Source organism: Perna viridis, chromosome 2, assembly GCF_037379345.1.
Source record: "Perna viridis isolate PV_CMFRI_1.1 ecotype Kerala chromosome 2, ASM3737934v1, whole genome shotgun sequence".
NCBI lineage: Eukaryota > Metazoa > Mollusca > Bivalvia > Mytilida > Mytilidae > Perna > Perna viridis.
The window spans coordinates 24,108,539-24,135,908 of record NC_142446.1 but is presented as its reverse complement, the minus strand read 5'-3'; the positions used below and the strand labels follow the sequence as shown (position 1 = coordinate 24,135,908).

Here is a 27,370-nt window from a genome sequence, read left to right as displayed (position 1 = left end):
AAACGCACCAAGGAAAGGACATCCCAAACTTTTGACAGTTCGCGGAGAAAACACATTGACAAGGATTGTAAAGAAAGGCTGCCGGAAAACTTTGAACGACATAACAGCAGAACTTAATAGTGATACACCTGTGAAACTGTCTCGTAGAACAGTTCAACGTGAATTGATGAGGCTTGGGTATAATAGGAGGACAGTAGTGAAAAAACTGGAGTACGCGAGGTTAACAGGAAGAAACGCCTACAATTCTGTCATGGAAAACTACATTGGACAGCTAACCGTAACTGGAAGAGAGTTATTTTCAGTGATGAGATGACTATTGTTATAAAACCGGATGGTAAAGTGAAGGTATGGAGAAAACAAAACGAAAAATGGCGAGGTTATTGTCTTGGATATCTGAATCAGGGCCCGACTCGTAGTCTGAAGCTTATGGTTTGGGGTACTATTACTTACTTCGGACGAGGACTGCTTGCATTCGTTGACGGAAATATGAATTTGGAGAAATATATCAAGACTTTAGATGACTTTTTATGGCCTGTTATCATTAAACACTTTCCGAATAATGACTTTCAGTTTATGGATGATAACTGTCCCGTGCACAGGTCCCGATAAACCGAAGCTTGGAAGCAGCGAAATGGAATTCAACCGTTTTTCTGGCCACCACAGAGCCCGGACTTAAATCCGATTGAGAATGTTTGGCTGGTCTTGAAAAATCACATAAAAAGAAACATTTTTCACATTAAAGACACGGAGGACCTAAAACACGAACTTCGGAAGGCCTGGAATAAGATCAGTGTAACATACCTGCAGAGCCTATACGGAACATTGCCGAAACGTTGCCGACAAGTGTTAATGTCTAAAGGATTTATTACAAAATATTGAAGTTTTATGTCATAAATAAAGGTATGATTTTTAATTTTTATTGTGACGTTTGTTGTTTACAATAACGCCATCTTGAAAAAAAGTTGACAAAATTTTGGCACCTGAGTGTATATCGATTGTTTTAATTTGTCAGCAATTGCAAATGACTTGAAGTGTCATATCACTATTTGTGGTCTCCATTACTTTCTATGTTAAATTCAGCTATATATAAGGCTCAGGTTCTAGTAAGATGGTCACCTTCGCCTTAACTCTCATAAAATAGAATATGAGAGTAATCAAGGGAACAAAAGTCTCCTCATGTGACTCCATGGTTTCAGGAGAATGGGTCCTCGTCTACCATGGAAATACATGTTGATTCCTCATTAACATTGCATTGAGTTCAATATTAAAAGCATGGTATCTTTTCGCGTAAAAATACTGATAAAAACGATATATATCTAGTTCTACAAGATAAAAAAATTAAGAAAAGCATAAAATAAAAGATTTTGCATTGTGATGCAGCCTTTCGAATTCCCAGAAGTAAACAATAAAATGCAGATCAGTCTTTGGAATTCAATACGTTCTACATCGGAAATTCCAGAAGGGAAACTGAAACTAGAACAAGACTTACAAACCCTATACCAGCATACCTTATGTGGCTTCTAAGAAAGAATGGTAGAGTGAAACTAGACAGGTGATTCATTCAGCTTTCAGATGACTCAAAGTTTGTATACCTCTACTAAACTAGGAGAATGATAGGGTGCAATATTGGGACTACTTCGTGTTATTAGAATGACTTTCTTGTATGTACAGGCGACTGGTTTCCGATATAGTGGTATTATACCTTTATTGGAAAGTTTGCCAATCTCATTCGTGATGTCATATTCACTAATTTGCATATCATTAAGTGTCAAATTGATTGGCAAATCAACAACTAAATAAACAATGGACAATTTCTTGATTAGAATCCCAATTTTCAAAACTTTATTACCTTGTTATATTATATCCAATTTTAGTTCTTAAAATGTTTCATTTAGATGAAGTGATTCACATTTTGTATGTGAACTTTTACTTGAAGTAAATTCAAAATGATATTTATATTTAAACCTCTATTTTCATGTAAAATTATTATTAAAATTTTATGCTCATATAGTCTAATTACTGAATATTGATTATTAATAAAATTCCATGGATAAAAATAGTTTATTTGCAGTTTAGGAAACCAAAAGAATTTTTCAGTTAAGTTGATGCCCCATACCACTCAAAGGATTTTTGTCAACCAAAACCAAATCACATGTACCTGTACAAACTATTATATTAGTTTGCCTTTTTCCAGCTTCAAATTTTTTTCAAGGTGAAATTCATTTGGCAAACTCCAGGTTAAAAATGTCTATAAAATCACCCTTAGATACATGTATACTTCATTTAGCTACAACTTTTTCTCAGTTGATATGCTATAGTTCAAGTACTGTAAATTGTCAAACAGACCCCTATGTATCCTGTGTAAGCGCTCAGTTTCTGGGGTCTTAGTCTTAGAGATACATATACATATTTGTTTAGTGATATAAACGCCGATGTCTTAGAATATGATCTGATGAAGGAAACACTAGCAACACACTTTTAATTCCCTTGAACACCTTCAGATCTATTTTCTTATATAATCCTAGATGCATCTAGTTTTGAAATAAATATATTTTTTACCACATGCCCAAATAGGATCAAATAACCAAATAGCCAGATACAAATGTAGAATGATTATTACAAATAGCAATGACACCAGAGGATGAACACAGACTGATGTTATTCTTGGGATATGGGATAAGAATGTCTGTGGCCACAATTGGATTGTTGTTAATTCAGACCGAATTAGTCAGCATACAATGTATTTAGTTTGCAGTAAAAGTTGTTTATTTGTTATGTTTATTGGCATAAATAACATGGAATTAAACTTGATAATTAAGAAATAACTGTAAATGGAGCTGAAGCACACTCTTCCATAGATGTTCTTCCAAGACAGAGTGGGGAAGTGCTCCCAGACCTATGTAGGGTCTGCCAGTAAGCCAGAGCGTCTACACAGCAGCCCAGCCGCTAGTAGGACATACTTTGACAGAGTTCTTTGGTCAGGTATCCCAAAGGCTGGGCTCTGCTACCAACACCACATGGTTCTACTAACCCCTTAACATCAACCGTGAGAGACCTGTATGGATATTCAAGGGCGTAAAAAGAAAACTTACACATGTTATAAATCTAAAGTCTCTGGCCATGAGTCTGGCAACTGCCATATCAATTCCGATTTTTTGAACTTAATTTATATAAATGCCTCAAAAACATCATGATTATCTTGATTTTGAGGGAATATATTTAAATATTAGTTGAGTAACAACTTAGTTGATGATGCACCACAGTATTGCAGTCCTCGCCTTCAAAATTTTTGACCATGTCATCACTATACCTTTGGGCAAGTAATTGAAAATTTTTACAAGCCCAAAGAAATTTCAGCCAAAAAACCTTAGATATTGAAATTTTTTTTTAATTGTGTTTTGTTATAATCAATGTAACCCAACTAAAAGTATTTCGTAAAAGTTTTACAAAGCCATGGGCTGAAAAAAAAGCTGATTCAATATTTCCCCCATTTCTTTACCATGTACAATATGTAGGTTAAAGTTTCAAATGTTCAAATGTCAATTTTGGCTGCTGCTGAAACAAAAACTGTTTTTGCCTTGTGATGAAAAATAAAATTATCACTCAAAAAGAAACCCAGGCTCCCTATAGAGGAGAAAATTATCTCAAAATTTCAAGAGGTTGGAATTCTTTCCTCCATGACAACAAGTTAGAAAATACAACAAATGCACCTTTCCCGAATACTCTAGCATTATTTAAAAAGGGTTCAAATTATTGTAGGTCCACCTTGGAACTTAAAATGTATATTTATTTAAAGTCAGACGTCCAATTTGTTTATTATAAAGCTGCACCTGACAGATTTCTAATTTTCAAGATTCAGAAATTATGTCATTGTGGTTATAATTTTGATTATTGATGTTTATAATTTTTACATGGGTTATTAATATCCTAGACTACCTTAACAGGCATGTACTAATGGTAGTCGTCTATAATAGAACAATGCGTCAAGGTTGGTTCCAATAAGGTAGCTACTGCATTAGAGGTACCAGAATAAATTAATTGTTTATATATAAATGTATCCACCAGGGGCTGGCCACCAAAAATGTACCTTTCTGATTGGAACACCATTGTTGAACTTTGACTAGTCTGACACGAGTTTTACTAGCCCTGGGCATTGGACTAGTGGCTAACGTTGTGGACATTTTTTTATTGGTGATGTCTTGACCAACTGGAGTATGGGAGTCTTCCTAAAACACATGCTTTGCACTTGCATTAAAAGTTCAAGAATTCACTTTAGAAGGAAAATGTATTTTTTTCAAGTTTTTAAGTTCTTAGAGAATTTTATTCTATCAGAACCTGTGCTGTGTTTTTAAATTTGATTACAATAAAAAATTAAAAGTTGTATCAAACTAATAAACCTGTACTGTTCATACTTGTGTAAACTGATCAGGGTTCAACCTCAGACTCTGTGGTCCTATTAAAATGTTGAACATTTTATTGTAGCTTTTAAAGAGTTTTTTTTTCGTTCTTTTTGGATAAATTAAAATGAAACAATGTATGATTTGTTTAGTACCTTAAGATATATCAAATGGTTTTTTTTGTTAAAGAGTTACTTTATGTTTCTGTACATATACTTTCAACAATGGCGGGTCTAGACTACATTTGTACATTGTATTTTAAAAAGAAAAGAATGTATATTACACAATTTTAGCACAAATGTGCAATGAGTTAAATATAAATGGAAATTTTGTAAAGCTCTTAATATTTCAGATTGAATCAAGAAAGCTGAGTTTATTTTGTCTCTTTTTCAGTACAGAATATTTGATGGGTATTATTGACAATATTTCTCAGTTTTTAAAAATGTGCTGAAATACAACCATTTGACTTCTGTTGGAAAAGATTTATTTTGTGCATTTTTTAAAAATTCTATACATATTGTTTATTTTAACTGCTTCTCAACATTGACTATACACAATTTTTGCTTATATTATTTATCAAAGTGTGTACATGGTGATGGTGTTGATATTGCTACAATGAAGAATTACTAAAATCACTCTACTTATAATTTTCCAAATGGTGTCTATCTCGTAGATTTAGTTGTGCATATGCTTGAATGAAATCATGGAACTGAAACTTTCATAAGAACTTAACGAGGAAGTATTGTAAGTGGTTTTGTGATCTCTATCTATTTTAAGCTCACCTGGCCATAGGCCATGTGAGCTATTGCCATCACTTGTCGTCCATCGTCGTCGTCCGTTAACAATTTTTCAAAAAACTTCTTCTCTGAAACTACTGAGCAGAATTATATGAAACTTTGCACCTATGTTCCTAAAATTTGTGTTTATAGATTTTTGATTCGTCAAAAAACATGGCTGCCATTACTAAAAATAGAAGACAGGGGTCAGACAGTAATTTTTCACATATATCTCTAAAACCGTTAGGTTTAGCCAAATTCTGACTAAGTAAAAGTGTTCAGCATGATGAGATCTATCTGTGGTCAAATTTTCATTTTAATCTGTTAAGCCTTGTAATGGCCCTAATGATAAGTCCTACCAAGGTCTTCTTGAGTCAGAATTGTTATACAACTTCTTGCCATTGAAAGACAAAATCTGACCAGGTGAGCGATTCAGGCTCCTGGGAGCCTCTTGTTTATTTAGTCTTTGTGATCACTTTACTCTTTCCTTCTTTTTTAGGGATAATGTAAAATCAGTGTAAACATCTACATGTATATCATTTTCAATAATATACATGTCGATGTTCTTTACATTTAAAAAGTGTTGCCTGAATACTTTGTATGAGGATAACTTAGACTTACTGTCTGCACTGCTGGTGTCCCATTCAATGCACAATCTACTGATTACCTTTATAATAGACATTAAGTAGCAGTCTTTATAAATATCCAACAGGTGGTTATTGATGCATGTAAATGAGCCACAATTTCACTTTTTTACATCTTATTCAGAAACAGCTATAGACCATATTACTTGTCTTAAGTTTCAGTCAGTTGTTGAGAAAAAACTTATATAGATTATATATAAAATTAGTACTTTGCAAGAATTATTGTTCTTGATATGGTTAAATTAAGAGGGAGATAATTGTGTGGTTTTCTCCAATATACAGATCTGTAAACAGATCTAGCAAAATTATCCTTTTTTCTGCATGAAAGATCGTCACATTAAATCTCCTGAGAAAAACTGAAAAGAGGGAGATCTCTCTCTTCAAGCATTCAAAAGTTACACAGTTATGTTACTTCCACAATGTACAAATGTACTTGTAGTTCATAAATGAATGTTGTTTAATCTTGTGAATTGATTATATTGCATGTACATAGTATTATTTAAGGAATTCTAGTCTTCTTCTTGTCGTTTGCCATTACACTTGAATGCCAGTCTCCTCAACAAATCTGGCCGTTGCTCAAATCTTTTTAGTTGATGGTAGCTATCTTGCTTCTGAAGGGTATTGTGCAGAGACTTGATGATGGTCTTCATGTCTGTGTAGCAGACAGGATTTTCATCTTGCTTTTGTTGAGCGCCTTCCTTTGCTAGCTTATCTGCTTTTTCATAGGAATTCTAGTTAATATGCATTTTTCAATTTTGTTGCTTCATGTCCCAGTACCAAATTGTGTTTTTTTCTTTACTTAATCAAACCATGCTTGTTTTCATGTTTTCTTTTATACTAACACTATTTTCTATATTGGTCTCCTAATATTTCTGAAAATCCTTATACTAGTACATAAGCACTCAATATTTTGTTTACTTCAATTTGTTTTCTGCAAGATAATTCACCTTTGGACTTTGCACTGTTGTTCTACATCATGCTTATGATGCATGGTTGCATGTGGAGGTTCATTTAAATGTATAAAGTACTATTAAATAGTTTTAGATAAACCTATCTTTGGGCTTAAATGACAGGTTAAACAGGTGTTTGTACCTTTTTTTACTTCTTGAGGAATCAAAACATCAGAATTTATGTGCAATATATTTCTGTACAAATAAGTAGCACCAGACGATATCAGGCTGTCCGAACAGATACAATGTAATATATATTATAAGAAAAAGGTAAAGTTTTAATTATTTAAAAAAAAAGCTCTTGAGAGCTTGTGTTTGTAGTTATGAATATGCCAAATCAAAACAAAATTTACTTAGCTTTTGCCACTGTGTTTTACAAATTCCTTGACCTGATTTTCCCAGTTGGGAGAAAAATTATAAATAATTTGAGTGTTCATATCACAACTTTTATGTTATGCCAGAGCTTGGCGAAACTACACAGGCTTTTTGTATTACACTAGAATTCTAACAAATAGGCTTCTGGAACAGGGTTATGTTGCTACTGAAGTCATCACTACAGAAGTTTTATGGTCGTCATCATGAACTCCTGGATCGTTACAGTGTATCCATCTGTGCCATGAAAACTGATTTGTTCAACAAATGGTCATAGTTTTCCTTTCCTCTTTTGTATACCGCGGACTTGACTTTTTATGAGCAACTCTTCGGGTGTTTTTTCTAGAAAAGCAGAGGACGCTTACCCTACCAGTGCACCTGGTCCATTCTCCCAGTTTTTAGTTGAGTCCGGGTTGCTCATTTGCTTTTGTTACTTTGTATGTATGATTTTAGTTACTTTGTGTTCTTTGTTGTGTATGTCTGTTTTCCATGTCTGGTCTTTGTCCCTGGATTACATTCTTTTGATTACAGCTATAACCTTGGTTCCCTTGATTACTTTTTCTTATTTCAATTTCATTTAATTTTTTTTTTTTGTCACCAAACAAGTAAATTGTGACATCTCATTATGTAAAAGTGATGAACAATGCTTGATTTAAGTTTTCTTACTTCAAAAACAAAAGAAGGCTAGCTAAATAAGTGAGGAGATCAAACATGGCTCAGTGTTCTAGGATTTTTCAGAAATTGAGGTTTCCTCGGGAAAAATCCATTTAAAATCAACTTTCCTACAGTTGAGAACTGCTTTCCAAACAAAACAAATCCTTACAGCATATGAATTTTTCAACTTGCCACGAGAAAGTGTAACTAAGTACCTAACTTTACCAGACCCAAATTTCGCTTGCCCCAGGTAATGGGAAATAGGAATCCTAGAACACTGTAGCTGCATAATTTTTACCTTTTTCCTCACAACATGCTCTTCCTTATTTTCTCAAAGACCAAATTGTAACTCTGTTATAATGTAAACATGCAACTCTTAGCCATACATCCTCCTCTACCACAAAATAAGTTAAAGTGCAAACTCCAATAACTCCTGTCAAATTTGCTGAATCAAAATGGTGAAGCAATATGAGGTTACAGACCACCAATTCAACCATTGAGCATTTGGAACGTACGCAAAAATAGTCCTACGCAGAAATTACCCCTGTTCCTCTTAGTGCTGTGAAAAAAGTTCTCATCTTATTTTAAAAATTTAAAGAGTTTCTGAAAGGAAAAACATTTCTGTACATTTTATAGGTGCATTTTGCTTCTTGTGATGTGAAGCCTAATCTCCATAATGATTTTTAAATATACCCCTATCTTGTGAAAACACTGGGATTTCCCATGCTATTTATAGACCCTTCACTTCCGGTGACCAGTACTGCACTGCAAGTCTGCTAACCCCACATGCCATTCTGAGGATTGTGAGCTGACATATGTAGAATCATGCTGATATATAGTCATCTGCAGGTTAAAGTTAAGGTAAAGTCCAGAGAAGCCATTGAATATTGTGAAATTAGCATAGAAGCCTATGGGAAGTGGAATTAGTGGTTTTTAGCCTTAAGATCAAGCCATGGCAAAATGAAAAGTTTCTTGAAATAGCTTTAAACTACTTGAAGATCTTGTTAACTTTGCCATGAGAGGAATACACTACAAAAATCCTTCAAAATATGCATTTTTTTAAGTTATAGGTCCAAATTATGGAAAATTGGTCTTTTTGGCTGATTTTTATGTCCTATCTTGTAAAAAGTGTAGAAAATTTAGTAAAAATATCAAATATTAAACTTTGAGGGCTATATTTACCTAAATATGGTAGTAATAAGCACTTGAAATCAAGTTTTGTGTAGATTTGAGCAAAAATTAGGTTAGAAATGAGGAAAAACTCACTTTCATTACTGCGGTTAAGGCCATACAAGCATTCCCCTATGGCAACATGGAAAATCCATTATTGAGCACTTTTTTTGCTTTAGGTGCCCTTTACTGGTCATGTTTTAATGTGAAAACACTGTATTTACAAATTTAATGCCAAATATATCACCTTTTGTGAAAATTTAACGATTTAGGATTTTTGACATGTGATCAAGAAAAAGGGGGAGGCATGTCAGAAATAAATTTTTAAAAATAGACCAATTTCTCAGAAAATGATTACTTTTAAAACTATTTCTTCATTAATATTGTTAAAAAAACAAGTTGTGATTGATATTTTTTATTTGAAAAGTCAGAAAAAGTTCTTTGCAAATATTTAATGCATTTCAGTATGGTAGAATATTTTCACTTTTTTGCTCGCACAACTTGGTTACCCTATATTTAAAAATCAAATATTTAAAAAAGTGCTTGTCACATTTCACTGAAACTTTGCAAATGCATTCAGTATGTGTGTAGGAAGATACCTGTATAGTTATTTATTTTTTCTAAGACAAAAAGTGACCCTTTAGGTTACAGACCACCAATTCAACCAATGAGCATTTGGAACGTACGCAAAAATAGTCCTACGCAGAAATTACCCCTGTTCCTCTTAGTGCTGTGAAAAAAGTTCTCATCTTATTTTAAAAATTTAAAGAGTTTCTGAAAGGAAAAACATTTCTGTACATTTTATAGGTGCATTTTGCTTCTTGTGATGTGAAGCCTAATCTCCATAATGATTTTTAAATATACCCCTATCTTGTGAAAACACTGGGATTTCCCATGCTATTTATAGACCCTTCACTTCCGGTGACCAGTACTGCACTGCAAGTCTGCTAACCCCACATGCCATTCTGAGGATTGTGAGCTGACATATGTAGAATCATGCTGATATATAGTCATCTGCAGGTTAAAGTTAAGGTAAAGTCCAGAGAAGCCATTGAATATTGTGAAATTAGCATAGAAGCCTATGGGAAGTGGAATTAGTGGTTTTTAGCCTATGATCAACTGTATATGGTGACTAACAATCCTACAAAATTAAAAAAATTAATTTAGGTGGTTTCAGAGTAGTTGTATCCTCACTGACACTGTCTCCATACCTGTTAACCTTTAGAACAGCTCATGTTGGAGATTCTGCCTCACTGACACTGTCTCCATACCTGTTAACCGTTGGAACAGCTCATGTTGGAGATTCTTCCCCATTGACACATTCTCCTGTGAGAGATTTTAATGTAAAAGCAAATTTTTGATGTAAAAGTTCAATTATATAGTGTTTTAAGGAGTAATCAAGGGAACCAAGGTTCTAGTAGTAATCAAAAGAATGTAATCCAGGGACAGAGACCAGACATACAAAGTAACAAGTACCTCCCACAGATCTTACATTCTTTTGTGAGAGATTCCTGATTTTGTCGGCGTCTCCCCCTTTATGTGGGAGGATTAACAATATGCATTTTTTTTTTCTTATCAACCAACCCAATTTCTGCAGGCAAAGAAATCTGTAAACCAACAAAAATCATATTATCTTGTAGTTTTAATTATTCAAAACTAACCTTATATGGCATCCCATTGACAGGCACCAGATTATGTTTTATTCAAAAGATATAATTGTGATTTTTTATACCTACTGTTTTCATTAAATTTGCATGATCGGGAGGAACACTTAGTTTCTGAAAATATAGGCGTGGGTCACATTATTATAGACATCAAACAAACGCTAGAAATATTTATAAAACGGTTATTTTGTACACAGATGACACTACTGTGATTTCAGAATCAGCTTATGAATTGCAAAATGCACTGAATACATTTTAAAATTATTGTCTGACGTGGAATATGACAGTCAAAGTAGCCAAAACAATGATTCTTATATTCTCTAAGGGCAGAGTGAGACAGGTGAACTATCCAGTATTTTGTTATAATAAACATCTGAAAAGAAGCACACTCTCTGCTACAATGTTCAAGTTGCATTCAAGTACACAAGTTACCTTTCCTGTGAAACAACATTTAAATCATGTTGGCTTGAAACAATCTGAGGTAATGCATTCTGAATAACTGTGGAGTCTCTTACCTTTGGATTTATCAAAACTAATCAATAAACATAAAAGAAATAATTCAATGCCGCCTTAGATGACTAATTCAAACAGACCTGGCAATGAACTATAAGAAGTCAAAATCTCTTAACTACCATCCATACAAGGAATCCCAATTTTTTTTAAACTTCTTAACTATATTGAATGACTAAGACATTGTTAGGCTAACAAACTTTGGAACTATTAATCACAAGCTCCCTGCTGAAAGTGTCCACTGGCAAAATATGCCTTTAGTCGAAAAAATATGTCCGCTATGCAATAAATCTATCGGTGATAAACATTATTATGTTATGGAATGTTTTCCCTAAACTGCAGAAATTGCTAGAAAATATTTGATAAAGGTGTAATACCACTATTTTGGAAACCAGTCACCTGCACATACAAGAAAGTAGTTCGTAATGACACGAAGTAGTCCCAATTTTGCACCCTAGCATTCTTCTTTTTTAGTAGAGGTATACAAACTTGGTGTCATATGAAAGGTGAATGAATCAGCAATACTCTAAAAACTTCATTTTCTTTATTTAGTGTAGGGTAAAACAATTTTGAACAAAAACTCTTAAGCCCCTTGATATGGCTAAATTTCAAAATGAAAGTAGTGATTTCTGCACCTGACTACTTTCACTTTACCGTTCTTTCTTAGAAGGCACATAAGGTATGTTGATATTTTTATGAGAGTTAAGGTAAAGGATGACCATCATAATGACACCCTACTAGCACCATCTGTACTGATGTAAAAAAAATGTTGAGCCTTATAAAAAGCTGAATTTAACATAAAAAGTAATAGAGACCGGAAATAGTGGTACTACACCTATTAAGGAATATGGCAAAGAAAATAGAAGTACTCAATTTTCATCTTTTTGGGGAAAGTTTAATTGTTTGACACCTAAGGAATACTAAACAGACCATTCTTGTCTTCTTGTCTTCTTTTTTCTTGTTAGTAGCCTCATATTATGCAAGATTGATGAAATTTCATAAATTTTGAGTCATATTTCAAATTTTTGGGTATTTTTCTCAAGTTTAGGTTTTAATGTGCCATTTTCTGCTTAAAATCACTTTGCAAGCTTGCAATATGTATATTTATTAGTCATTGTGCATGTTAAGTCTGCTTTTTAACTCCTAGTGAGCTAAACAACTGTGTTCGCATAATGTTTTAGAGTGCAGTTTGACAGCCCGTACCCTCTTATATGAAATTGAAGTTTTTAGTCCCAATTCTTGATAGTTAGAACTTAGTTTTGTATTAATATCCTTTGTAATAGTATTATGTTACTTAAAATGCAGTTCTAGGAAAGGCCTGTTTGTAATAAAATGTCAGATTTTCAGTTTTAGTTGGTGTGTAAGTCAATTTTTCAAATTTTACCTTTAATTTTTGTCTCATAGCAGGTATAGATTTCCTTTTTTTCATTTATTCAGGCTTTGTCTTAGCAAATAGTGCTGTAAAGTACATGTTGAGTGTTTATGTTAACCAAAATGACCATTTTAATGGAGATACTGCTTAAAATATTGAAAATTTGCTGTCGTGGACAGAATGTAGTGAAAGTGTACAGTGTGAAAACTGTAAAATTTGATATTTTTGTCAGATTTATAATCTAAAACACCATTAAAGCATCCTTATATATCATTTTATTTACACATTTCATGCCATATAAGCCATATACCAAAAGATTTACCCTCCAGTCAAAAAAGGGGGAGGGCACGCTAATTTTGCGACAGATTTCTTAGTTTTAACACTTATTTGGTATTGATTTTGCTATATTTGCATATAATTGATACTTTTGAGTTGCATTTTTATAGCTGAACCCATATTTAAGAGTTAATATTTGCCTATTAGAGATAAAAAATTTATATGAAGTTTCAGTTTCGATTTCCCGTAGAGTTTGTATTGGGTATGGGCGCATTGTTTTTTTCCCCAGAGTGACCCAATACGCCAAAACATACACTTTCTATATACCATTGTGATCACAATACTCTATTCTGACAGATAAAAACAAGAAAAACAGAAGACTTGAACATTTATTTCTGTAATAGGAAATGTAATCAAATTCATGAATATAACGACTCTACAAATGCAAACTACATCTTAAAAAATTGAGTTAAATTTATTAGAATAGTGACATGTAATGATAAGTTGGATTCTCTATTATATAATTTATACTTCAGAAATACAGACCATCTGGTTCACTTACTTTATCCCTACAATTTTACAACTTATTTATTTGTGTTTCTGTATTATTTTGTATCAACATTGGTTAAACCAGATAAGTGATATATACAATGTAGCTTGATGGGACGCTGATTGTTAAAGAAAAAAAAACTTGACCACTATTTGTATTAATGAATTAAACTGTATTTGGTGAATAAAAGAAGTATTTTTTAAATGTATTAAACAAAATTGGTATCTAAATAAGAGTTTTGTATGTTTTAGTGGTCATGTAAATTTTCCCTTTTATAATGACCTTTTTAGTTATAAATTTAATAGGTGAAACAGGTTTAAACTGGTTGAAAACAGTTCTTGAGAGTAGCAGAAAATCTTTGTTCACTGTATTTATTTGTTTGTACATATCATCCAGGATGTACCTTATATAAAGCAGGAAACAGTTCATACTGTACATATCTATGTCAACAGTAAGGTACAGTGAAATAGTTTTGTTACTTTAGTCATCTTATTTCAAGTTGACTTTCAAACAGCAGATATTTAGGTTAAAGTAGTCAATATATCACATTAATTGGACATACATGGAAGCATTGATGTAAATATAATGTGTAAGAAGATTTCTATGTGGTTTATAAGTTATGTAATCAGTTGCCAGTTAGGTGAAGTAATTCGATTGATAAAACAGTACTGCAATTTGTATTGCAGAATGTATTGGAAGTTTAATGCAGAGATTCTTTTCTTAACATTAAAAAGATGCATGGTATCTGATATAATAATTTTGTGACAGAACTGCATGGATCATTTGTCTAATTTTGTTTTACTGACTCTCCGTTGGTCTTAACTCACTTTTACTGGTATGTTTTTAGAAAGTTTTGCTACCTAATGTTCCCCCCAATGATCTTGTGTAATTTAAAAGTGGAAATTAATGGTTTGTGTCGGATTTTATGATTCTTGGATCAATCTTGACAATTCATAAAACAATAATTGGTTACAAACAAACAGATAGTACTTCCATTGATATGTATTTGGAATATCGTTTGATATGTTGTTATATCATTACAGAATATTGGAAGTAAAGACAGATCTGAGTTGTCCACAAGAAAATCGCAATCAAATCAGCAGTGATGCTACGACTACAGACAAGGCTGTCTGGTCTCTGTACAGCAGCAAGATGTCACTTGGCTGAAGCAGTTCCCACTAAGCCAAAGCATGGTTTCCAATTACCTTGTGGTGTAATGAGGCAGTACTCATCAGAACATCCTACCATTCGTCCTAAAATACAAAAACTTATGGTTGCAAACAGAGGTAAGAAAATGCATATAGAGTTCATTACATAAATTCATTTTTATCAGTATAAAATCCAAATAATAGGATTACATCCAGCTATATTACATGACAAGTAAAAAACACATAATTCAATTTAAAACAAAGAAACAGAAGAAAAAAAATACTGAAAACTTGTTACAGCAGAGGAGAATCATAATAATAATTCATAACATTACACATATGTTTACTATAGAATACCTTTCATTTCCAAATTCAGCTTGTACATTTCATAAACACCCGCTATACATCTGCAACATACATCAAAATAATAGCGGGAAAAATAAACTCAGATTTTTCAGTATCATCCATATCTGAAAAGGAAGGAACAACTTCAGTTAATCTTCTTAAAAAAAGTCATTTCTAGGGACAGTTAAAGGTTTTCAACTTCAACATTACATAATGGACAAACCCTTTGATCAGGGGGCAAATTTGTGTATTGTCCCATTTCAATATCAAGATTACTTTTAGATTCTTGTTGAAGTCTTTGTGTTCCATGTTAAAATAAATGATAAAAAATAAATGTTAAATAAGTGTTTGTGTATTTACAAGTGAGATAGCTATCCAGATGTTTATAAGTGTTTGTGTATTTACAGGTGAGATAGCTATCCGGATATTTATAAGTGTTTGTGTATTTACAGGTGAGATAGCTATCCGGGTATTTAGAGCATGTACAGAGATGGACATACGCACTGTAGCTATATATTCAGAACAGGATATGATGCATATGCACAGACAGAAAGCAGATGAATCTTATTTGATTGGCAAAGGATTACCTCCTGTAGCTGCTTATCTTAATGTTCCAGAAATTATACAAATAGCACAGGTTAATACGTGTTTATAAATAATGAATGTATTATTCTATACATGTTCTATGATAAATTTAGTTTTGTTCTGTTGATTCCCACTTTTATTTATTCTGTCAGAATCAAAACAAATCTTGCCTCAGCAGTAACTTTGTAAAGTTTTTTTTTCACCTGTCCCAAGTCAGTAATTTCTGACCTTTGTATGTATTGTTTTGTTATCACTTTCAGTTTACTTTTATGCTGCTAGGGTATGTAGGGGCAATTATTTTGCTGTACCTATGTATAATGTTGTTTTGGGGCCAGCTACAGCCTACCCTGTGGTTTGAGGGTTTCCTTTTGTTCATTGGAGACCCATGGTTGGCTTTGAGCTGACATTTGTCATCCCTGTGAGGTTGTTGTCTCTTTGAGATATTCACCCTATCCGTTTTCATTATATATTTTGGTGTTTGGGATTAAAAAATACCAAACTCTAAAAACCTGCGGTTGGAACAAATGCAGGTAGTTAAATCTTTTAATTTTTCAAAATTTTTTGACTGTTTTTTTTTTGGATATACTTTCAAACTTTAAAAGTGCTTGTCAAAGAGTAATCAAGGGACCAAGGTTATAGCGATAATCAAAAGAATCATATCCAGGGACAAAAACCAGACATGAAAAACAGACACACCTAATAAAGAACACAAAATAACCAAAATCACACATACAAAGTAACAAAAGCAAATGAGCAACTCGGACTCCACTAAAAACTGGGAGCATGGACCAGGTGCACCGGTAGGGTAATCGTCCTCTGCTTTTGTAGAAACACCCGCTGAGTTGCTCATAAAAAGTCAAGTCAGGGGTAGTTGAAAGAGGAAAGGAAAATTATGAAACATTGAAAAAATCAGTTTTCATAGTACAGATGGATGGTAAGTAATGGCCCAGAAAACTTAAAAGTAAGCCAAAAAAATTAGGGAGGTACAGTTTGCGGAAGCATGGGTACTTTTTCTAAGGCCTCATTTGCCAAAGGAAAGCATTGGTAAAACTTAATTATGTTAATTAGCTTTAAATAGTACACCGTCACTTGTTTTGTTCTTCGGGTTTATTTGAGAATAATGATGTATAAATATTCACAAGTATTTATCTTACTTTATAGGAGAATGAAGTTGATGCCATTCATCCAGGTTATGGGTTTCTGTCAGAGAGGTCAGATTTCGCTGAGGCCTGTGTTGATGCTGGAATTCAACTTATTGGTCCATCTCCAGAGGTTATCAGAAAGATGGGTGACAAAGTTGAGGCAAGACAAGCTGCTATTGATGCTGGTTAGTTTTAGGAGTATTTTCATTTTTTAACATTTATCAGTAACCTGCACTTCTTTCTATAATCTTGTTGACAGATATTTTTCTATCTCTTGTTCATGACAAGATAGCCCCGTGCAGGTCCGGGTGTTAAAAGAATAGGCCTGCAGCAGCACTAAGCTTGTCGTATAAGGCGACTAAATAGTGCTCAGAAACCTAGCCGGGGGCTGGGCGCTCTGCCCACAGGGCAACTGGGATGTGTGCCCCAGGTGGTGGAATGGGGTACCCCTGGCGTGTTACATGCTGGGGTTGTCAGGCTATAGTACGGAAAACCTGACTGCAAACCATAGTGGTGCGCCGTGTTGGGAGGGATGCCACGTTCCTCGCACGTTAAAGAACCCTGCTGTGATGTTCGATAGGAGTGGGAACCTTTGCACTCCGCCACGGGAGGCTAAATTGCCCCGACCTTACCCATCCCCCCTTTTTCCAGTGGCAATCAAAATTTGTCGACCGTATTATACTTGTGACCCATTCTTTCTTTTTTTCATTTCATGTTCATTTTATCATCCATTTCATGTTCATTGTCTGAATATAGCTGAAATATTGCTGCTCGGACGTTAAACCCCAACAAACAAACAAACAAACATGACAAGATATTTGAAACATTGAGAGTGATTGTGATATCATCAGATTTTTTTAATGAAAATGATGTCACACATCAAAAATGTGTAGTTATTGTATTGCATGAAAAAGTAGTCTGAAAACAAATGTACAAAAAATGACTAAAAATGCAATAATTGGAATAATGATAAACATAATAAAAGTTACTTTCGATATTGATACTAACAATATCATGTGGAATATCTCCACACGCTCTCACACGTGGAGATATACTACATAATATTATTAGTATCAAAATCGAAAGTAACTGTTATTCTACATTAATGTAGACAAAATAAAATGAGTATCTAAAATGAATATATTTTACTTACTATGTCTTGTCATCTGGATAAAGTAAAAGTTGTCCTGGGATATTGTTTTTCTGTGAAGTATGACCTCTGAATTTCAGATGACAAATGTTTTATTAGAAGTGTTAGGGCTTATCTGCTGGAAACCTGGTTAATGGTGAAACCTTCAATTTTCCAAATATAAGAATATTTTTAATTCTTTATTGTTTACATAGACCTGTGCACAAATGTTTTAAAAGTATTGTTTAAATAATATGAAACCTTGAAATGTAATTTTCTGATGACCAAAATATTTGTGTGTGTTTCGATTCATTGTATTGTAAACACATGTATTTTAACTAATAACACTGATCCATAGTTTGTTTTCTGGGATCATATAGTGATCATGCTATCCATTCATCTTTCTGTCTGTCCCCAATCTTCCTATATATATTCTTAAAGGGACTTTTAGACAAAATTTTGGTTTAAATTACAGGTGTACAGGTAGTTCCAGGTACACCAGGCCCTGTATCTACTGCGGAGGAAGCAGTGCAGTTCTGTGAACAGTATGGTTTACCTGTTATCTTTAAGGCAGCTTTTGGGGGAGGTGGTAGAGGAATGAGAGTTGTTCGAAAAATAGAGGCAAGTCATTTTCTTGATAGATGAGAGTTGAGATATGAAAGAACATATAAGATAATATTTCTCAATACAAGTTTTATTAGATTCCAAATATTAAAGGCAGGCAGGCAGTCATCATATAAAGAATATAACCAGAAATGTATGATTGATAGAGATAGCATAAGGGTATACTTAAAACAGCAAATTTGAAAATATTTTTTTTTTGTAGGAGGTTGAAGAGAACTTTCACAGAGCCTTTTCAGAAGCTGAATCTGCTTTTGGTAATGGAGCTTTGTTTCTGGAGAAATTCATAGAAAGACCTAGACATATAGAGGTACAAATTCTAGGTAAGTCAGTAATATAGTGGAAATACTCATATCAATTTGGTATCAATTTTATTAGTGGCAAAATGTCATTGATTCCTGAAACCAAATTTTGTGGGGAAATTTTAATGTAACTTATTCCATTAAACCATGGGTACAAAGTCCAGCAGAGGTTTTATCATAGGGTTGCTACTTTCTTTTCAAATAATTCTCATTTGTGTATTTATTTGTTTTTTGTTTTAATTGGTATTTGATAAAGGCAAAGTAATTGAAAACCATTTAGTTGGAAGAAACATGATTGCATAGCTGCATGTTCATTATATCACAATAATTCATATTTTATTTGTTTTTTTTTTTCATTTTCAAATGAATTGCTTATTTTGCCTAATTTTGGAATACAGATAGGCTATCTCATATATGGATATAAAAGCTAGAATATACATAAAAGGAGAAGTATCTTGTGTTTTAGGTGATTCAAAAGGTAACATAGTCCACTTGTATGAGCGAGATTGTTCTGTACAGAGAAGACATCAGAAGGTCGTAGAGATAGCACCTGCTCCTCAGTTACCTAGAGAGATCAGAGACAGTATGACAGCTGATGCCGTTAAACTTGCCCAATTTGTTGGATATGAGAATGCTGGTACTGTTGAGTTCCTATTGGATAATAACGGGCAATACTTCTTCATTGAAGTCAATGCTAGATTACAAGTAGAACACACCGTTACTGAGGAAGTTACTGGGTAGGTATTCAAATACACTGTTAGGCCACAGCAAGTTAATTTGTAGATTCTCATCCACCAGCAACTAAAAAAAATGGGGCGGTTGGGAGGATTTTATTTTTTATTCGTTAAAGAAATTCTGGAAATATGTACTTTCAGTTATGTTTTGTGCCATACCAAGACTTTATTTCTTTAATTCCCCTTATAATGGGACTAACAACAAAAACCATATTGAGATTTGCAGAAAACTATCAAGATATTCTGTAAACATACACCATGTTATTTGTTTTTTTTACCGGAAGTCTATGGTATTTTTGGTAAGTAGAGTTGTGATGGATACTGGCATAAAAGAAATTCCAGAAATTTGAACCACCATATTAAGATCCATAGTAAAAAAAATTTGGGGCGGGCCCTTTTGAGTAAAAGGGGAGAGGATAAGAATCTACAAATTAACTTGATGTGGCCTTACTTAGGAAGTTACTGGGTTGGTATATCAACACACTGTTACTGAGGAAGTTACTGGGTAGGTATATCAACACACTATTACTGAGGAAGTTACTGGGTAGGTATTCCAACACACAGTTATGAGGAAGTTACTGGGTAGGTATTCCAACACACTGTTACAGAGGAAGTTACTGGGTAGGTATATCAACACACTGTTACTGAGGAAGTTACTGGGTAGGTATATCAACACACTGTTACTGAGGAAGTCACTGGGTAGATATTCCAACACACTGTTACTGAGGAAATTACTGGGTAGATATATCAACACACTTTTACTGAGGAAGTTACTGGGTAGGTATTCCAATACACTGTTACGAGGAAGTTACTGGGTAGGTATTCAAACTGGGTAGATATATCAACAAACTGTTACTGAGGAAGTTACTGGGTAGATATTCCAACACACTGTTACTGAGGAAGTTACTGGGTAGATATTCCAACACACTGTTACTGAGGAAGTTACTGGGTAGGTATTCCAACACACTGTTACTGAGGAAGTTACTGGGTAGAAATTCCAACACACTGTTACTGAGGAAGTTAATGGGTAGGTATTCAAACTCACTGTTACTGAGGAAGTTACTGGGTAGGTATTCCAACACACTTTTACTGAGGAAGTTACTGGGTAGATATTCAAACGCACTGTTACTGAGGAAGTTACTGGGTAGGTATATCAACACACTGTTACTGTGGAAGTTATATTACATAAATTCAATGCTAACAGATCATTTCATCTTTTATTGCAAATTTCCTATCTCATACAAGCAAAAAACTCATATAGACATGTGTATGATCTTTTTTAAAAGAGTACGATCTTTGGGTTGCTTATGATATTGACCAGGGAACCAGATTAGGAATATGATTTAACAACTGGCAATGAATATCTATAGATACCAAGTCCCTGCTAATGTATATGATCTATATAGTCTTGTAACAAGCCCCTGTGCTGAATCGGAAACTGGGTAATGTTCAATGCTAATTGAACATTTCATTTAAACTTCCTGTTCTCACACAAGCAAGAAACACACGTAGAACACACATGTATGATATTTAAGAGGTACATTTTTATCTTGTATGAACTGGAACTTTTAAGCTATGGCATTAAACGCGGCACACATCTACAGCATAACGTGGAGTAGTAATATATACTGTAATTATGCAAATAATTACATTAGAATCATATTAGTGTGTAAGGTTTACAGGTAGGACATGATCATTGGAATAAAGCAATAAAAATAACCCTTTAGTTCTTGTCTGTGATATATTTTACACTGCAAACATATTTCATTGAAGGGTTGATTTGGTGCAGTCCCAGATCAAAATAGCAGAGGGTAAAAGCTTGAAAGAGATTGGTCTAGAACAGGATAAGATTGACTGTCATGGATGTGCCATACAGTGTAGAATGACAACGGAGGATCCTGCAAGGCAGTTCCAACCTGATACTGGCAGAATAGAGGTAAACAAGTTAAAATCATTTACATTATGTTATATCATCAAGTTCTTTTGTTTTGAAAATAGGTGTTTTAATTTGAATTATATATAATAAACAGTGTCCTAACTAGGGCAAAATGGAGGGGCGCTGCGCCCCGCCGCTATCACGCCCGCGACCCTTTGCCCCTATTGAGTACCCCCTTAGTGCCCATTTTCAATTGTCTGAATGGCCCTTTAAGATTTCCATTCTTGTTAATAAATTACCCCAGGCCAATTAATAAGTGTCACCTTGATTAACTACATCTTGTCGTAATTAACCCTCAGGTAAACCTCAGGTAATTATCTGTGATCAATCAGCTGACCAGGGTTATCGGATAATGATTGACAAGTAGAAAATGAATCCCAGTTGGATCTATTACAATTTTATGGACAGGCAATCATTGGTTAATAATTAATTTCTACTGCACAATTAATTTTACAAATATTTCCAAGTTACCAAGTCTAAAATTTGGAGAACTACCGGTGTAAACAATTGCATATTGCACATGTTTGTTTATTAAAAATGTCAGTTACCTCCCTTATAATTTCAATATTTTTAATTTTTTTTATGTCTTCAATAGTAAAGGACATTTTTCACAAGTTGTAATCGCAATAGGTAAAGGAAGTAATATGTCTTCAACATACTTAAGATTTTTATATTTAATTGGAGCAATATTAAATATTTGTAACATTTCATGCAACATTTCACCTCATAGTATGTCAGAAATGTAAAGAATCACTTGCCCTTATCACCTTTATGAGTTCACATGATTCAGTTCTGCTAGAATAGAGACATACTATGTCCTATTAATTACCTGATTAATTTGAGAATGACTTTTTTATTTAGTCATAGGAGACTTTCAGGTTTTAGTAATACAATTTCAGCTTAATTATCACTATTCATGTATATATGTGTTATCTGAGAAAGGTCTTTCAGTACAAAAAGGGTGTCATGCTTATAATAATCATGCAAATTAAAATGCCACCTTTATTTTCAAAAGTTGGCAGGTAAGCAATAAGAATACAAATTACTGACTTAACACAAACATACAAAATCAATGTCCCTTTTTTGTTGAAAAAAAAAATATGCTACGTGTTAAAGTGCCCTCTTCCCTGCGCCCCTCTATTTTCAAATCCTAGCTAGAACACTGATAAAGATAGCATTGATGTGTTGAATGTTCCCTGTGTAATAAATTTCGATAATTTACATGTGAAATAAATTCTGTAATTTCACTCCTGAACTTTCTCCCACCAAAACATAACAAGAATATAATTCTGCCGCTAGCAAAATTTAAAATCAATATTGAAAATAGGTTATCATGAAAAACTGAAGTATATTTACTTGTGCCAAGAATGCTTAAGATTTAACTCATACTACAAACAAATTCTGCACTCATTACATCTGGGCTTTCTTTGGCACTTCAGTGATAATATTTTGCTTATTAACTCCTTCTAATTAATTATCCTATTACTATTTTAGATGAGTTTGACTTGAATGATTAAATTAGTCACTTATTCTATTGCTGATAAGATATATTACTGAATTGGTAAGGTAAATAAAACTGTTGTGATATTTACAGGTTTTTAGAAGTGGTGAAGGTATGGGTATTAGATTAGACAGTGCTTTGGGGTTTGCTGGAGCCATCATTTCACCTTACTATGATTCTTTACTGGTCAAAGTCATTGCCCATGCCTGGGATCATCCATCAGCATGTGCCAAAATGTTAAGGACACTTAAGGAATTCAGGATCAGAGGTGTAAAGGTAAAGTTGATAAATGGCAAGTCTTTCAAAAATTTTAATTGCTTAAATTCTATGGCAAAGATATGGCATTTATCAAATACTTATGCTACCAAATACTAAATCATTGATCAAAAGGTTATGTAAACTGGCAATATTTCAACAAATTTATAGATGTGTTTTGCTTGCTAGCTTTTTTCATGATTTTGTACTAACTCTTGATAGTAAACAAATAATTTGAGTAAAACTGTACGGATCTATGTAATTGTCTTCACCATAAGAGAATGCATAGGATTTATTTAGCAGTTTGTGGTCCTAACTGCTCAAAAATAAGGAACGTAAATTGGATACACAAAAAAACAATCATATCTGGTTTACTAGACAATAATATTGATTTCTAATATGATGTCTTCATATTATCCACGTCATCATATCATCAAACAGTATATGTTGGTACAACCCAACCTTTAGTACCTGCGCACTGTCTCTTCTTTCGCTGTCAAGAAATATGCTTCAACATACATCCACAGGTTTATTTAAGAAATAATTTGTGGAGGGGGTAGATTTGTACTCATTTTAACATGGGTTTGGCATTTATATTCTCATTTAACACCTCGCTGTCGCTCAGTGTTAAATAATTGAATATAAATGCTGTACCCATGTTAAAATGAGTACAAATCTACCCCTGTCTTGAATTGTTTCTTAAATAAACCTATGGATATATGTTTAAGGAAAAGTTTCATTTTACTGAAGAAAAGTAATCATTGAGTTTTGGGTTTTTTCCTTAACTATTTAAGAGTTAGGGTCATGATAGGGCCAAAAATAAGATCTTATTTTCTAGTTAACTAGACAGTAACTTGAGTGTGAGTGATTTGATCTCCATAAAATTGTACCTCATGGTTTCATAAGAGGAAAGAAAGGTTGTAATTGATTTTAGCTGTATAATGAATTAAGGATAAAAAAATTAGTTTTCGTCTTAAGTGAACAATAACTTGAATATTAGAGAATTGACATCAATGAAATTATGCCACAATGTTGTACACTGTAAAAAGAAGGTTTGGGTCCTTAACTAAACTTTTTTTTATTTCAACAAAAAATAAATTAATGTTGTACTGCAATTTGCTTAATTGAATGTAGAGTTGTGTGTCAGACACTATGCTTTGTCAGCATTTAATCTTAATCTAAATTTAGAGCTGTATCAAGCTTTAATGTTGTGTCCATACCAATCGTTTACAGTTCAACAAATATATTCACACGTCAAGCTGTGCCTGCAAAGCATTTTTTTCGTACTGATTTAGTGTTAATGTTTTGTATAGAGAATTTTACCATGATAGTTGTTTTGTATTTTTCAGACCAACATTCCATTCCTACTAAATGTATTAGAACACAAACAGTTCCTATCAGGTGTTGTAGATACCTACTTTATTGATGAGAACCCACAGCTATTTCAGTTTTTCCCATCCCAGAACAGGGCTCAGAAGTTACTTAATTATCTTGGACAGTGTATGGTCAATGGTCCACGCACAGCATTTGCTACTGATATCAAGCCATCAGAGATTCAACCATCAGTTCCAGAACTGCCCATAGGTAAGTTTCTTTAACATATTTCAATATCTACATAAAATTGTTGCCTTTCCTCCTTTATTAAAATTTTAAACACTGTTTATTGATACCAGTAAATAAGAAGTTTTATTTCATTTTTTATGATGAAGATGGTTAGGACTTTTTATCAAGGTCATTTTGTAGGTTTACTTCAAAATATTAGTGTAGAAAAATCTGAAAATAATTTTAATTTGCAAAAACAGTGTACTTCATATATACAAGCACATGACATTAATGATGAGAATAATTTAAATCCTTAGACCCTGAGACAGGGGCACATGGTAAGAATTTAATGTCATTATCAATGTAATAATTATGCTTACTTTGCATGGAAATATTTATCATTTTGGCTTTATCACATTAGGTTAGAATAAGAACATACTGAGGGATGTGAAATTCACATGTATTATTCCATATTATATATAAGTTTCTTACTTGAATAACCCTATTCTTTTCCATTCTGTGATGATAGTGGTAAGACAAATTCATCACTGACATTAATTTTATGTCTGTCATATGAAACCTTTAGATACACGCCTTGATAAAAACTTGTTAATATTGTAGGCCAGTTATTTTAAATACCTTTAAATGTTTGGGTTTTTATGTCATGTAATGAAATATCATCTTTTTTTAAGCTGTTGTTGTGTGTAAGTTGTACATGTTTATGTATTTGTAATTAGCCTTGATGTTCAGTTGTTTACATGGAATGGTTTCAAAGATTTCTTGCTTTTTTTATTGGTTTCATTAGCTGTTAATTGTTAAACATTCATTCTCTTCTGTTGTTGTAAAACTTCTGGTTTGTCAAAATCGCAATTGGTTGAGTAAAGATTTAAATGAGATAATAAAGTACGAATGTATAGCCTTTTCATATTGTGTCGAGAAATTTGTCCTTGAAATGATTATGGCCAAGGATATCAGTAATGGCCAGAAGAAATGATGAGGGTCTATTTTTAATGCATGAGGCATATAGCAAGGTCACTATGAAAAACATGGGGTAACCTGGGCATGCAACATGCTGGGTTCATCAGGCTATAATACGGAAAACAAATGCCCCGTTCCTCTCAAGCTAAAGAATCCTGCTGTGTTATTTGATAGGAGTTTTAGGTTTTTGCAATGTGTGCAATATGGTACATAAAGTAGAGCATATAGTATATTTAATACAGCATGTATGCCACCTTTTTTTAATGAATCTTTAGTCTGGTAAATGCAACAATATAAGTTATAGTGTAAGCTGTAAAAATTCATTGCAAGTGCTACAAAATTAACATATGCTACATTTTTTTGTAGTTTATACTACAATTTTTACAGCATATGAAAATAAAAAAAATGAACGTTTTGGTAAACCATAAGTCTATGGGAATATTAATGCAAAATTGATACCTCATAGGTCTAGGAACCTCTCAACTCCATCTATCTGTCCATATGTCACACTTAGTAATACCTATTAGGTCATGTGAGCTATTGCTGTCACTTGCCGTCCATCATTGTCATCATTAACATTTTACAAACATCTTCTCCTCTGACACTTCTGAACGGATTTGGATGAAAATTAGCATGCTTGTTCCTTATGGTATTCTTCACAAAATTTTTGCTTTGATTTTTGATCCGTGGAAAAACATGGCTGTTGTTTACTAAAAGAAGAAAATAAGGGTCAAACAGCAGTTTTTCACATATATTTCCAAAACCATAAGGTTTTATCAAATTGTGACAGGGGTAAAGAGTTCAGTATGATGAGATCTTTATGTGGACAAATTTCACCAATGTTGGAGTTAATGCCCTTTTTGACAATTTTTTTGCTATTTTAGATGTTATTGTTTCAAAAATCTTCTTCTCTGAAACTACTATTTAGAATCAAATGAAACTTCGTAAGAATGTTCCTTATGGTATTCTGCACAAATGTATTATTTAAAATTTTGAAAAGTTGAAAAACATTGCCACTGTTACTAAAAATAGAACATAGGAGTCAAAATACAGTCTTTTGCAAATAACTCGAAAACCATTGAATTTTGCAAAATTCTGATTTGTGAATTCATTGTTCTCTATCAGAAGTCGGACCTATGCTGAAATTTTCAAAATGATTTGTTGTTCAATGTAGGAATTAAGGCCCCTGAAACAGATTTTTTTTTGTTATGTATACAACTTATAAAATCTTTTTCTCTGAAACCATGCGACAAAATGAAAGTTGGCATAGTTGTTTCTTAGGGTATCTTGCACATATTGATCATTTAAATTTTTTATCGGTTAAAAAACATGGCTGTTGTTACTAAAAATAGAGCATAGGGTGCAAATTGCCTTCTTAGCTCACCTGGCTAGAGGCCATGCGAGCTATTGCCATCACTTGGCATCTGTTATCGTCATTAACAATTTTTCAAAACTCTTCTCCTCTGAAACTGCTTGACCAATTGGAACCAAACTTAGTATGAATGTTCCTTGGGGTATCCTGCATAGAACTGAGGTGGGGATTTGTGATCCGTCGGAAAACATGGCCCCTGTTACTAAAAATAGAACATAGGGGTCAGACAGTATTTTTTTTGCATATATCTCCAAAACAAATAGGTTTAGCCAAATTGTGACTGGGATAAATGTGTTCAGCATGATGAGATCTATCTGCGGTCAAATTTTCATTTTAATCTATTAAGCCATGTTGGAGTTAATGCCTTTTTTTTTGCCATTTTTAATGCTATTTCTTTCAAAAATCTTCTCCTCTGACACTTCTTGACCAATTGGAACCCAACTTG

At 33.3% G+C, this 27,370-nt stretch overlaps 1 protein-coding gene across 5 annotated transcripts in view; it reads left to right on the top strand.

The window, feature by feature from the left end:
* Nucleotides 1-27,370, top strand: part of LOC148624171 (pyruvate carboxylase, mitochondrial-like) — a 48,561-nt gene that overhangs the window by 793 nt on the left and 20,398 nt on the right. The window contains exons 1-11 of one of the 5 annotated variants that reach the window (XM_088566740.1): nt 6,938-7,037; nt 14,379-14,621; nt 15,281-15,465; nt 16,575-16,740; nt 18,160-18,305; nt 18,511-18,628; nt 19,074-19,344; nt 21,115-21,277; nt 22,872-23,054; nt 24,383-24,617; nt 24,893-24,913. In XM_088566740.1, coding sequence (XP_088422866.1) covers nt 14,441-14,621; nt 15,281-15,465; nt 16,575-16,740; nt 18,160-18,305; nt 18,511-18,628; nt 19,074-19,344; nt 21,115-21,277; nt 22,872-23,054; nt 24,383-24,617; nt 24,893-24,913 — 1,669 coding nt within the window. In that variant the 5' untranslated portion in view covers nt 6,938-7,037; nt 14,379-14,440. The other 4 variants (XM_088566742.1, XM_088566741.1, XM_088566739.1 and 1 more) reach the window with 4 other exon arrangements.